Consider the following 12,154-nt stretch of genomic DNA (forward strand, 5'->3'; position numbering starts at 1 on the left):
AGGTAGGCAATTGGAAGGGTTGTTTACATCAACTCACCTATAGACAGACTAAAGTGCTGATACTCACCAGCTCCTCACTAGTACCAAAAAACATATACAACAGCATCTCGATAAATAAAATGAATGAGTAAACAGATGCCATTGTCCAGCATGTTATCTTAGTACTCATATTCGCAGGGTGCACTTTATAGTTTGTGCGTGTTTTTTTTGTAAAATGGTTAGATGAAAAGCAGTGTGTTTGAGTGTTTTTTTTTATTGTTGCGAGTGCCTTACCTTCCTTGGTTACTAGATGGTGGTAGATGTCTGTTAACTAAATATACACACCAGAAGTATAAAGCAAAACAAGACGATCACTTCCTTCACCCTGAATAGGTCACCTTCCGATGACGTACACAGTGCAGCACTGGGACACAAACATCACGGGGTCGATTTTCCCGAAGCTGTCAGGAAGAAGGCGGGACTTCAACTTTCGGGTTTTTGACCCGCCCACATCGACGTCCGGCCAATCTGCTCGATTTCCCCTTGATTGACCTTGTTGAGCCCGCCCAGCGGGCTCAGCAGGCCAATTAAGGGCCACCCGGCAACAGGTGACGTCACAGACTGAAATTTCATCTGTCAAGAGGTCTTGACAGATGAAATATCAGTGTTTCACAGCTGTTTGAAGCTGTCAAACACTGACAGTCTGAGTTCTGACATGAGTCCTTCTGCACAGACTCAGTTAGAACTCTCAGCAGCACTCAAAGCTGAAGGCTGTCACTTTTCACAGATCGCAGCCGTTCAGCTTTAAGTGCCGGCTGAGTGATGGGCACCCGGCGGCTACAGGAAGAAAGGCTGAAAAGGTAAGTACAGGTAAGTAAAAGATCTTGACACACTTTAGACACATCAAACACACTTACCTTTGCACTCATGCACCCATCACTCACCTGACCACCGACATCACGACCCCTCCAACTCCTTCAACCCGATGGCCCGCCTGCTGTAACCTGGCGTGGTTTGGAGCCGTTGGGAAACCCACACGAAACCCCTCAAAATAGGGATTAGTTTAAAAACTGCCTGTTAACTACCTGTTAACAAGCAGTTAATTGGCACTAATCCCTTCCCGCCTGGTTTCGGTGGGTCCCAGTGCGGGGTGGGTACCCACCGCCCCTGAAACTTGCGTGGGGCGGGGTTTTGGGCGGGATGGTGTCGGGACCCCCAAATTCGGGATTTTTCCCCCTCACACGCCTGAAACCCCGCCTGACGGCTGCAGGAAAATCGACCCCCATATTTCCAAACCAATCCCCCCCCCCTGTTGGCTGAAGAAGAGCAGTGTGGAGACAAAGAGGGCAAGAAACTTAAAACAAACCAAAAAAACATATCTCCAACATTTCCTCACATCCTGTGACAAAATATAGTCAAGGCAGTGCATATTCCTGAAAATCATTTAAGATGCACCTTAGCATTTGCCGAGTCAAATTAGTCCCTGTAATTAGAAGGAGGTCTTATTAATGTGCCTGGCAGATAAATTAATACATTGATGCAATTTAGCTTTTATTAAATCACTGCCAATAATAATTGTATGGAATGATTATCTATTTTTTTTTAAATGACAAGATTCAGATGCTATTTGAGTTATCCTTTCCATTCTGTGCAGACACAAAACAACACAGTGCAACATGCAACTCTAATGGCATTGCACCATCTTCACCATTTCCTGGGTCGGGGGGGGGGGGGGGGGAGAGGAGTACACAGGTTGGAATGTACCAACTGTGCTATCTGAATCTAAAAATATCGAAATAATAAAACGACCGAGTATCTCTTAACTCGAGCACTCCATACTACAATACAGATGGCATCAAGACCACATGGCATGGACAGCAATGTCGCCATTTGGTGGCTTCCTGGGACCAGGAATTGCAATGAGAATGATACAAATTGGTGTCTTTATTTGGGAATGAGTTAAAAGTTACTGAGTGATTTGTAAGTTTGAAATACAGAAGGCCATTTTATCAAAGTGCCTGTAATATGCATGATATTCTTCAATGCTATCCTTTAATATTTCAGGAGTCCTAGTGCTGGTGAAACATAATGGCTTTTATATTGTACTCATTTTAATTTGCCATCATAGCTCAGATAGACATCGTACACATGCTTTTAAACTAAGAATTTGTTTCTAAGTATACAGCACATCAGTTCTGTGGTACAATTTCAGCAAGTTTCTCACCTCTTCATAGTTAATTTACACGTCTATTTCAAGCCAATTTCATAAGCTCAAACTTAATGAACCATCCATTGCTGGGCCATTTTTTTTTCTTTAGTAATGGCTTTGTCAAGACTAAACAGAGATTATGTTTATGAATTAAACGTTAATTTCTTATAGCTGCCTTTCTGCAATAGCCTTTACTTCAAGAACTAGTTTTTAAAAAATAAAATAAACTACTAGTTGATTGCTCACGAATAACAATAAAAAAAAAACATGCGTCACTACTGCTGTAACTGTGTCTGAACTTTCAGCCCACTTGCAAATTCCTTTTGTCTGCTTCTGTGATTGTCTTTGTGGGTCTGGATGGTTCTTGCGCACTTGGTTATTGTTCACTGTAGCTCGGACTCAAGCTTTTTATTAGTCTATCTGCCTCTTCATGGAAGTCTCTTCTGTGTTTCCTCTCTCTCACCAACTCTGTGCACCTCTCTCACATGCAGCTTTACTGAGTTACTCCATTTGCACCCTTAACCTTCGTCCAACGTCTGTGCTAAACACCACACTGGCAGCCAGTACAGCGGAGGTCACCAGGACTGGCTGAAGAGTACCCAGATGTCAGAGGGATACAGGTTATTCCAGGTGAGGGGTTATGACAGAGTACATAGGGATAAACTGTTTCCACTGCCGCCGGTAACCAGAGGACACAGATTTAAGGTAATTGGCCAAAAAAAACCAGGGGGAGATGAGGAGAATTCTTTTTATACAGCGAGTTGTTACGATCTGGAACGCACTGCCTGGAAAGGTGGTGGAAGCAGATTCAATAGTAACTTTCAAAAGGGAATCGGATAAATACTTGAAAAGGAAACATTTTCAGAGCTATGGGGAAAGAGCAGGGGAGTGGGACTAATTGGGATAGTTCTTTCAAATAGCCGACACAGGCACGATGGGCCGAATGGCCTCCTTCTGTGCTGTATGATTCTATGATTTGCTGAAACATATATTGGTGAGAGAGGAACCTAAGACTGGGAGAGAGCAGGGATGAGGGAGGTCAGATTAGAACAGAATAGAATCTGGAAGGGAGCAGGAATGGGATGGAACCCCAAGGTCGGAAGGATTAGAGGACCAAAGCTTGGTCCGGGATACACATCTACTGTGGACTGCATGATCATCCTTTTTGCTGTGATAATAGAAAGAGTTGATGGATCAGGCAGATCATGAATACGGAGGCTGCTGCTGGAAGGGTGAGGAGGGCCTGGACCAGATCCTGTGGCTGAGAGGGACTGAGATAGCTGGCATTAGGCTGGATCTGAGAATGAGCAAGGTTGACTGACAAGGCAGCACCTAGTCAGAAAGAGTGGGTATATTAGCACCAGGCCCGAGTGGTGATGTACTGATGCCTCAGCGAGGAGGCGTCAAGGGTTCAGCAGAAGCAAACAGGAGTGTCTACATTGCGGGCTGGCTTGAGGGAGTCAGGGTTGGGGAGGGAGGCAGAGAATCAGCAAGTGCAGCATTGAATGGTGAGTGGAGAACGAGGCTGGACAGCAGAGCAGTTGGCCGAGGTGCAAATTGCAGCAGAGTCAGTTTCTTGCCTTCCGACAACCGGGGCACCAAAGACAGGGGCTGGCTGGATTCAGAACTGGGGAATTCAGGAGAAAACTGGGAGCAACAAAGTCTGAGGGATGGGATGGCTAGCACCAAAAAAAAAGGGGATTATGGCCCCAGTGAGATACACCAGAAATGATCTTCCCCAACTCCCATCAAACCTCACCTCTTTGAGCCTGTGTTCCTTCTCTGCGACGATGTGCTGAATCATCATGGCCACGGAATACACCCACGATATCATCATGCAGAGAGGCATCATGTGCTCAATCACAAACAGGAAGCTGGGCAAAAAAGGCAGGAAAAAAGTTTTGTTGAAACAACTATTTTTTTTTATGGTGATTACTTTCCAATAACGAGTACAGTATAGCTCAATCTTCAACTAACATTTGTCCCATTGTACCTACCAACATGTAGAAGCAATGAGAAGTACCCTAATATCATATAAAATATATAAATGCTTCTCACCACCATCAGCCTTCTGTAACTGGCTATGTTAATCTAAACAAAGTCAATATTGACACCGCTGTGTCAGCTAATGAGCTGGAGGCGGAGCGGGACTTGCGGTTTACATTTATTCATGAACTACAGCAGTGCAACACCTCGATTTCAAAATTCTCATCCTTGTTTTCAAATCCCTCCATGGCCTCGCCCCCTCCCTATCTCTGTAATCTCCTTTAGCCCCACAACCCCCCTCCCCCCAAGATATCTGCGCTCCTCTCATTCTGCCCTCTTGAGCATCCCTGATTATAAATTGCTCAACCTTTGGCGGCCGTGCCTTCTGTTGCCTAGGCCCTAAGCTCTGGAATTCCCTGCCTAAACCTCTCCGCCTCGCTACCTCTCTCCTCCTTTAAAACACTCCTTAAAACCTACCTCTTTGACCAAGCTTTTGGTCATCTGCTCTAATTTCTCCTTATCTGGCTCGATGTCAAATTTTTTGTCTTCTAATACTCCTGTGAAGTGCCTTGGGATGTTTTACTACGTTAACATAAGAACATAAGAAGTAGGAGCAGGAGTAGGCCATACGGCCCCTCGGGCCTGCTCCGCCATTCAATAGGATCATGGCTGATCCGAACTTAGACTCACGTACACCTCCCTGCCCTCTCCCCGTAACCCCTAATTCCCTTATCAGCTAGGAAACTGTCTATCTCCATTTTAAATTTATTTAATGTCACAGCTTCCATAACTCTCTGAGGCAGCAAATTCCATAGATTTACTACCCTCTGAGTGAAGAAGTTTCTCCTCATCTCAGTTTTGAAAGGGCAGCCCCTTATTCTAAGATTATGCCCCCTAGTTCTAGTCTCACCCATCAGTGGAAACATCCTCCCCGCATCCACCCGATCAAAGGCGCTATATAAATACAAGTTGTTGTTGTTCAGTCTCTAAACTCATGACCAAAGTACAGCAAAGACAGCCTCCTGAGTACAACAGGATTATTTCTCCAGCAAAATGCAGTGAGTGGAGGGTAGCTACACAATGCAAATCATGTGCGTAAAATCAACACCAGTTAGTTACAGCAGTGCGGTCTCCAGATGTGATTGATGGGGGCACTACCCAGTCATCTCGATTCTGACTGGGACTTGTGGTGTCTCTATATGCAGCCCTATCTCTTGAAGCAGTATCAACTTGCAATGAGTCTCTTAAATCATCACTCTTAAATCCAAGCCCTTTTGTCTTACACCACATTGCACACGGTGACAATGCTGTATTTTTAGATGAGGTGATCACTGGGGAAGGGCACAGGCAACGCTGTCCTGTTCTCTTGTCTGAATGAAGACAGAGCTGTAGTTATGAAAAGCAATTGGATTCATTGCATGTTGATACCGCTTCAAGGAATGGTTCTCAAATCATTCCTCAGGGCCCCACAGTGCTGTGCGGACTATCTGGATTGTATTGTTGGGCGGTTTCTACAACAGTTTAAAATGTACAAGGTTCACAAGTTTGATTCTGGTCGTCACATCTTCTCTAATGCCCGGGGAAGGTATTCATACATCAGGAGCACAAAACTAGCTGGCGGTGAGCAGAAAGAATGCCTCCCTCCAATGTTCCCATCAGGGCCATTTCACACTTTTGGAAAGGTCAAAGAACCAACTCCTTTATTGAGTCTCAGGACTCTCCAAAAGCAACTGTTGCACCAGATGAAATTTATTATGCTACCTACGTAGTAGCCTATGACATTAAACAATTCAGCTCACAGACAATTCAACCCATGGTAAGCGCATGGCGTTACCTTTCCACCAACGTGCCTGTATCTTTCAGAGTCCCAGAGTCAGAAATTGGACTTGTGAGAAACCAGCACAATGGCCCAGAATTTGCTGGGAAAATAATGGCGAGTTCATGGCACTCTGTGTTATTAGTGCGTATAAAAAAACCCAGCAATTTGTGGCGAGGAGGAGGAGATATGCCACGAGTCGCAAATCACCTCAAATTGGTGGACAATTCGCGCAACTCCACCATTAGTCTTCCAAAAACAGGATCTAATCATCAACCTCCCCATGAGTATCAAGAATTTGCTGCATTTGCGCTGTAACTACAAATTAAACTCGCCGCAGAAAGTTAGGGCTGCTATTTCACAGCGTAAGGAGGTGATTTATGGTCCTGGCATGCCACTCAGTCTTGGAGGCCCAGAAAGGGAACAATTGAAACTGTGAAGTCTCATTCCTGCAGGTAATAAATTGCTCCTAGAGGCTTTTAAAATTTTAATTTTCTTTGCTGGTTTTCTTAAAGGGACCATGCACAATTTTTCTTTGACTGCTCATTTCTCAGTGTTTGACAGCATTGAGGTGCTGCAAACACTGACAATCACTGTACAAAGGTGAGCTCTTGCACCCAAGCTCTCCAGTAACACCCTCCATAGGCTGGAACAGATGGCAGCTGCAGGTGAGGTGACAGAAGCGATCTGTCACTGGTGAGAGAGGTTCTCCCAATGAGGTGGCACTAGACATCGTTTTCAAAACTTGTTACCTAAATAAATGTGTAAATGCATTAAAAATGATTTTCCCAACATTTTCTTACCACTTCTGCAGCTGTCATCAATGCAGTAACATTACAGCAGTCTCACAACACGCCATACTTACCTGGTGTGGTGTCCGGACATCAGGAAGCCCGAGGCAGAAGCGGCAAAATAAAAAAATAGCCTGTTAACTACTCTCAACTACCTGTTAACAAGCAGATAAGTGGCTTTAATCCTCTTCCCGCCGCTAGGTGTCGGGTCCATGCACAAATCGGGGACCCGGCACTTGGGAAAATTGTTTGGAAGCGGGATCGGACCCTGCCGTCAATCAAGTCGATTTTAACCTTTGACCCGCCTCCATACCCGCCCTCTCAGTGCCGATAAAATCACGGCCCAACAGTCTGAGTCAGTTTATTTCATGTTACTCCCCCTTCTTCCGTACTGCCATGAATGGACCAATACTCACTCGTCCCTGGTGTAGCAAGGGTAGGGAAACATCTGGACATAGTTTCCAGGCTCCACCACATCATGACCCACAAATGTGTTGATAATGGCCCGTTCCATCATATCTACAGAGGAAGAGACAGACAGTACATTAAATCTGAAGAAAGGTCCCAAATCACATCATTGAGTGTTAGCTGCCACCTGCATAAAGGGCAAAGTATACATCAAAGTGGTTGAATGCTCCAATGGAATAAACAGCTTATCTGTGAAAAGAATCTTCTAGTGACGGCAAAAGGAACTGAGCTGAATTTCCAACTAAATTAGCATTTTAAGCTGAAGATGCAGATGATCCCTTCTTTATACAGGAAACTTTCATTTAACCAGAGGTTAAATATCTGGAATGCTCTATCCACCGGCAAAATTCAGGAGTCGGTTCAGATAAGTTTTTTTACTTTTCGTTGCTTTTTTTCTCCAGTCCTGGCTCTGCAAGCGTCTAGCTGAAGCTGTTGCTTAGCTACAGAGACGCTTGCAAGCTGCGCCGGCTCTTCTGAAGCTGTTGCTAAGCAACAGGGTTTGTTGCTTCAGACGGAGCTCAGAAGCTCCATATGTTTTAACATTAACGCTCGTTTTTCCGGCAGTGTTGATCGACCGGCACCAGCTCGGTCCCGTCAGTGCCGGATACCAGAAAGTTTCCTGTACATTTGGTGTTGATACAAAACAATTGGTTTATATTTAAACAGTGCAGTTTTTAATGATGCACCAGGATCAAGCGGCTATGTACTGTTCCTCAGATACGTTTAAATGTCCCAATGGGTAAAGATCTTGTACTTGAATATAGAGGGTATGATTGCGAAGTTTGCAGATGATACTAAAATTGGCCGTGTGGTTGATACTGAAGATGGAAGCTGTAGGCTGCAGGAAGATATCAATAAATTGGTCAGGTGGGCAGAACAGTGGCAAATGGAATTCAATCCGGAGAAGTGTGAGGTATGCATTTGGGGAGGGCTAACAAGGAAAGAGAATATACATTAAATGGTAGGACACTGAGTAATATAGAGGAACAAAGGGACCTTGGAGTGCATGTCCACAGATCCCTGAAGGTAGCAGGCCAGGTAGATAAGGTGGTTAAGAAGGCATACGGAATGCTTGCCTTTATTAGCCATGGCATAGAATACAAGAGCAGGGGGGGTAATGCTTCAAACTGTATAAAAACACTAGTTAGGCCTCCGCTAGAGCACTGTTTGCAGTTCTGGTCAGCACATTACAGGAAAGATGTGATTGCACTAGAGAGGGTACAGAGGAGATTTACAAGGATGTTGCCGGGAGTAGAGAATCTTAGCTATGAGGAAAGACTGGATAGGCTGGGTCTGTTTTTCCTTGGAACAGAGGAGGCTGAGGGGAGACCTTATTGAGGTGTATAACATTATGAGGGGCATAGATAAAGTGGATAGAAAGGACCTATTTCTCTTAGTAGAGAGGTTAAAAACCAGGGGTCACAGATTTCAAGTAATTGGGGGAAGGTTTAGAGGGGATTTGAGGGGAAATTTCTTCACCCAGAGGGTTGTGGGGGTCTGGAACTCACTGCCTGAAAGGGTGGTAGAGGCAGGAACCCTAACCACATTTAAAAAGTACTTGGATGTGCACTTGGGATGCTGTAACCTGCAGGGCTATGGACCAAGAGCTGGGAAGTGAGATTAGGCTGGATAGCTCTTTGTTGGTCAGCGCGGACACGATGGGCCGAAATGGCCTCCTTCCGTGCTGTAACTTTCTATGATTCTAAGATACCATTTGCTGTGATTTTGAGCCGTGCAAACAAGAAAGGTTCCAGGTACAACTTATGCGTCTTAGTTAGTCAGGGTGTCAGGTCGTCAGAAAGGGCGCTGGGAAAGGAGTCAGTGCCTGTGGCATGGGGATGGGGCAAAATCAGCCGGGCTTCCAACTCCTGCTGGAAAATGTAATTATGTGGACATTATGCCAAGGATAGGATTGTGTCCTCAAGGTCAAACAGCCTGCTGATGTCCAACGCTCAGGTTGTGAATGCTCATGAAGAATGTCTACTTGAGGTATCGGAGGCCAACTGGTGCATGCAGTGCTATAGCCTACAAGAGGTCAGCACCTTTGGGGAAGAACAACAACAAAAACAAACAGAAAATGGTGGAAACACTCAGCAGGTCAGGCAGCATCAGGGGGGGAGAGAGAAACAGACTATTTCATGTTTAAGTTGCAGACACTTCGCCAGAACTGGAAGAAATTACACAGGAACAGGACTTAAAAATGAAAAAGAACAAACCGAAGTGGAAAAGCACCCATAAGAGAAGAACTAAGATAACCTGTGAGGTATTAAAATGGAAAACAGGAGCGGGCTAAAGGGCCGAATTGCTATTGACATGAGACAACAGGAGGCATAATGAGAGAAATTGAAGAAATGCAAGACGCAGACACAGAGAACATGAGAATAGATGAGGTGATGGGTGGCGGGAAGTAAAGGCAGGTAGAAATGGAAGGAGGAAAAACAGGCAATTAATGTTCGCATCTCAAACACCGTTCAGCAATTTCACCAAATGTATTACTTCACACAATGGCAAAAAAAATTCCATCAGGAAACCTCGAGTTGTGCAGCCAGTGGCACTGAGGCCCCTACCTCGGCAGGTCCGTGGCGGGCGATGTCGGTGGCGGGTCCCGACCCCGCTGCTGGCTCCAGCCCCCTCTGTAGAATGAATTTCCCTTAAGTGGGCTTGTTAAGCCCCGCCCAGCGCGTTTCCCAGTCCAACTGAAGGAAGCGGGTATGACCCGCTGACCAAAAAAAAACCACTTTTCCACCCGACCCGCCACTGATCGCGCCCGCTGACCCCCTAGAAAATTCTCCCCTTAGTGTTTGATTCTTTGTACAGCATTATCTACGTAACACAACCGAGGATTCTAGATCGGCAGGAATCCTTTAACATACAATGTGTGCAGCCTTGGATTTTACATCAGTGACCACACCATGAATTCTAGGCTGAAAAAATCAAAACCACAAACATGTGTGATTGGGTGGCTGCGTAACTGGGCAACACTTCCATTCTGTCCCCCACGTAGCCCGTCTGCGTTCCCCCATTTGCTGGACAAATCACGCTCACACAATATTTTGAATCACTGATGCTTGAAATCATGCTCCCACAACAATGCATCCATTAACCAGTGGCAGCTGTACAGATTGAAGAGGGCCGAGGTGCGGTCAGGCTGAAGCGCAGACAACAGATGAAAGAGGAATTGGAAGGAAAGCTATTAGAGATTGAGTAGTCGACAGTTGATTAAGAGCCACGCCAGTGTCTCGATGGACCCACCTTGTATCCAGACGAATCCGTACAGGAAATAGAATCTCCCGCCAGTGTTGGGGCCTGGTCTCCAGTAGGCCCTGCGGATTTCATTGGTCTTCTCCGTAAAGCTGGAGTTTTGGCGGATCTTCAACATGACATGAGGGGGCAGGGTGCCATCCTCCTTCGTCTGAAATATCACACCTTGGGGATGAAAGAAATAAATCTGCTCAGGAAAAATTTCAAATATTTTTGTGTTTCAAAATTGAAACAAAGCTTTCGCTGAATGAAAACGGCAGTGGATCGCAGACCACGAGTCTTTGTGCCCATCACTAAGATGCAATTGAAATACCTGGATCATATCAGCATACATCTATGTAGGAAAAATATATATGTTAAAAAGTGACTTCAGTGAAACCATGTACAATTTTCTGGACGGTCTATTTAATGATTCTAGCCACGGCTGTGATTATAACGTTTAGGTCCCGATTCTAAATCGGTGCTCAGCTGCCTGAAGATGCTGCGTCCCATTGCGCATATGAAAAGCGATTTAACAACCCAAGGCTGATGAGAAACAGACCTCGGCTCTCATTTTAATTGTTCTGAAATGTTAACTGGCATTCATGCGTGCGATTGTTTAGTAATTATATTATTTGGCACCAATTTCTCCACCATTTAATCCAATGATTCTTTGGAATTGGAATCGTTAGGAGCTTCACTAAAATCAGAACAAAGAGCAAATATAAATATAATAAAGGATCGTTATTCAGGAGGCAGTTTGTTCCAGGCCATTTGACGATTCCTTTACATTTACACCCCGTGGATGGCCATCCTCCATCCTGAGTTTACTTTGAAGAGCAGGTATAAATTATTATTTAAAAAGGGTCAATGGAATTTCTTTCCCCTCCCCTAATAGATCCCCCCCCCACCCCCCCCACCGCAGGCCGAAGCCTTGCGTGGTTACATTAAATTAATTGTCAGTTCATTCAGCTTTTGCCTTCTTTGTGTCTCACGTAATGTCCCCACGTCGAACCTCCATTCATGGCTGCATCACTACTGGGAGGTGCAGAGCCTAAGGCCGGGGATACCCCAACATGGAGGGAAGGAAGAAACATCAGACAGAAGCTAGGCCCCAAACCGCTCTCACACAGCTCCTAGCAGCTGCAACTGGAGCAGAATTAGGGGAGACCAGCGACCAGAAGCTGTGACACAACAGGAAAAGGAAGCAACAACCTTAAGGAAGCATTAACCCAGAAAGGGAAAATTAATAATCTTCAGCCCTGCGCCAGAGCCCATGTTGAACTGCAAGCCCATTTGGACAGTTCTAAAAGTGACTTAATAAACAGTCCTATGAACACACAAGGTCCCTTGTGACAACCTTTGGTGATGTCTTCACATTAAGATGCTGTGTTGCCTGAAAACAGGAAAACTGCTCATACATTAGCGTAAAGATGTTATGTAAATTAGTTTGCAATGATTAAGATAGTGAGCCTCTATTATTCTGATCAATGAGCGATGTTCCAGCTGGCCATCTATACGTGAAGATTCTCATCTATTTTTAGCTCAGGACAAATGGAAATCGAGGGTTTCAATCCATCAAGAACAGTCCTGACTTCAGTCAAGTGGGCAAATGTATAACGAGCATTCAAAGTGTTAGCTTCCTTGCAAAAGATACACATCCTG

General features: G+C 45.1%; 1 protein-coding gene across 1 annotated transcript in view; it reads right to left on the reverse strand.

Moving 5' to 3' along the window:
• Positions 1-12,154, reverse strand: part of abca2 (ATP-binding cassette, sub-family A (ABC1), member 2) — a 603,170-nt gene that overhangs the window by 164,420 nt on the left and 426,596 nt on the right. Inside the window, exons 14-16 of the mRNA XM_085965847.1 lie at positions 10,502-10,675; positions 7,198-7,300; positions 3,948-4,062 (exon numbers count right to left, since the gene is read on the reverse strand). Coding sequence (XP_085821973.1) covers positions 3,948-4,062; positions 7,198-7,300; positions 10,502-10,675 — 392 coding nt within the window. The remainder of the gene's footprint in view (positions 1-3,947; positions 4,063-7,197; positions 7,301-10,501; positions 10,676-12,154) is intronic.

This window comes from Somniosus microcephalus, chromosome 23, assembly GCF_052327205.1.
Source record: "Somniosus microcephalus isolate GS21.2 chromosome 23, FLI_Smic_1.0, whole genome shotgun sequence".
NCBI classification, from domain to species: Eukaryota; Metazoa; Chordata; class Chondrichthyes; order Squaliformes; family Somniosidae; genus Somniosus; species Somniosus microcephalus.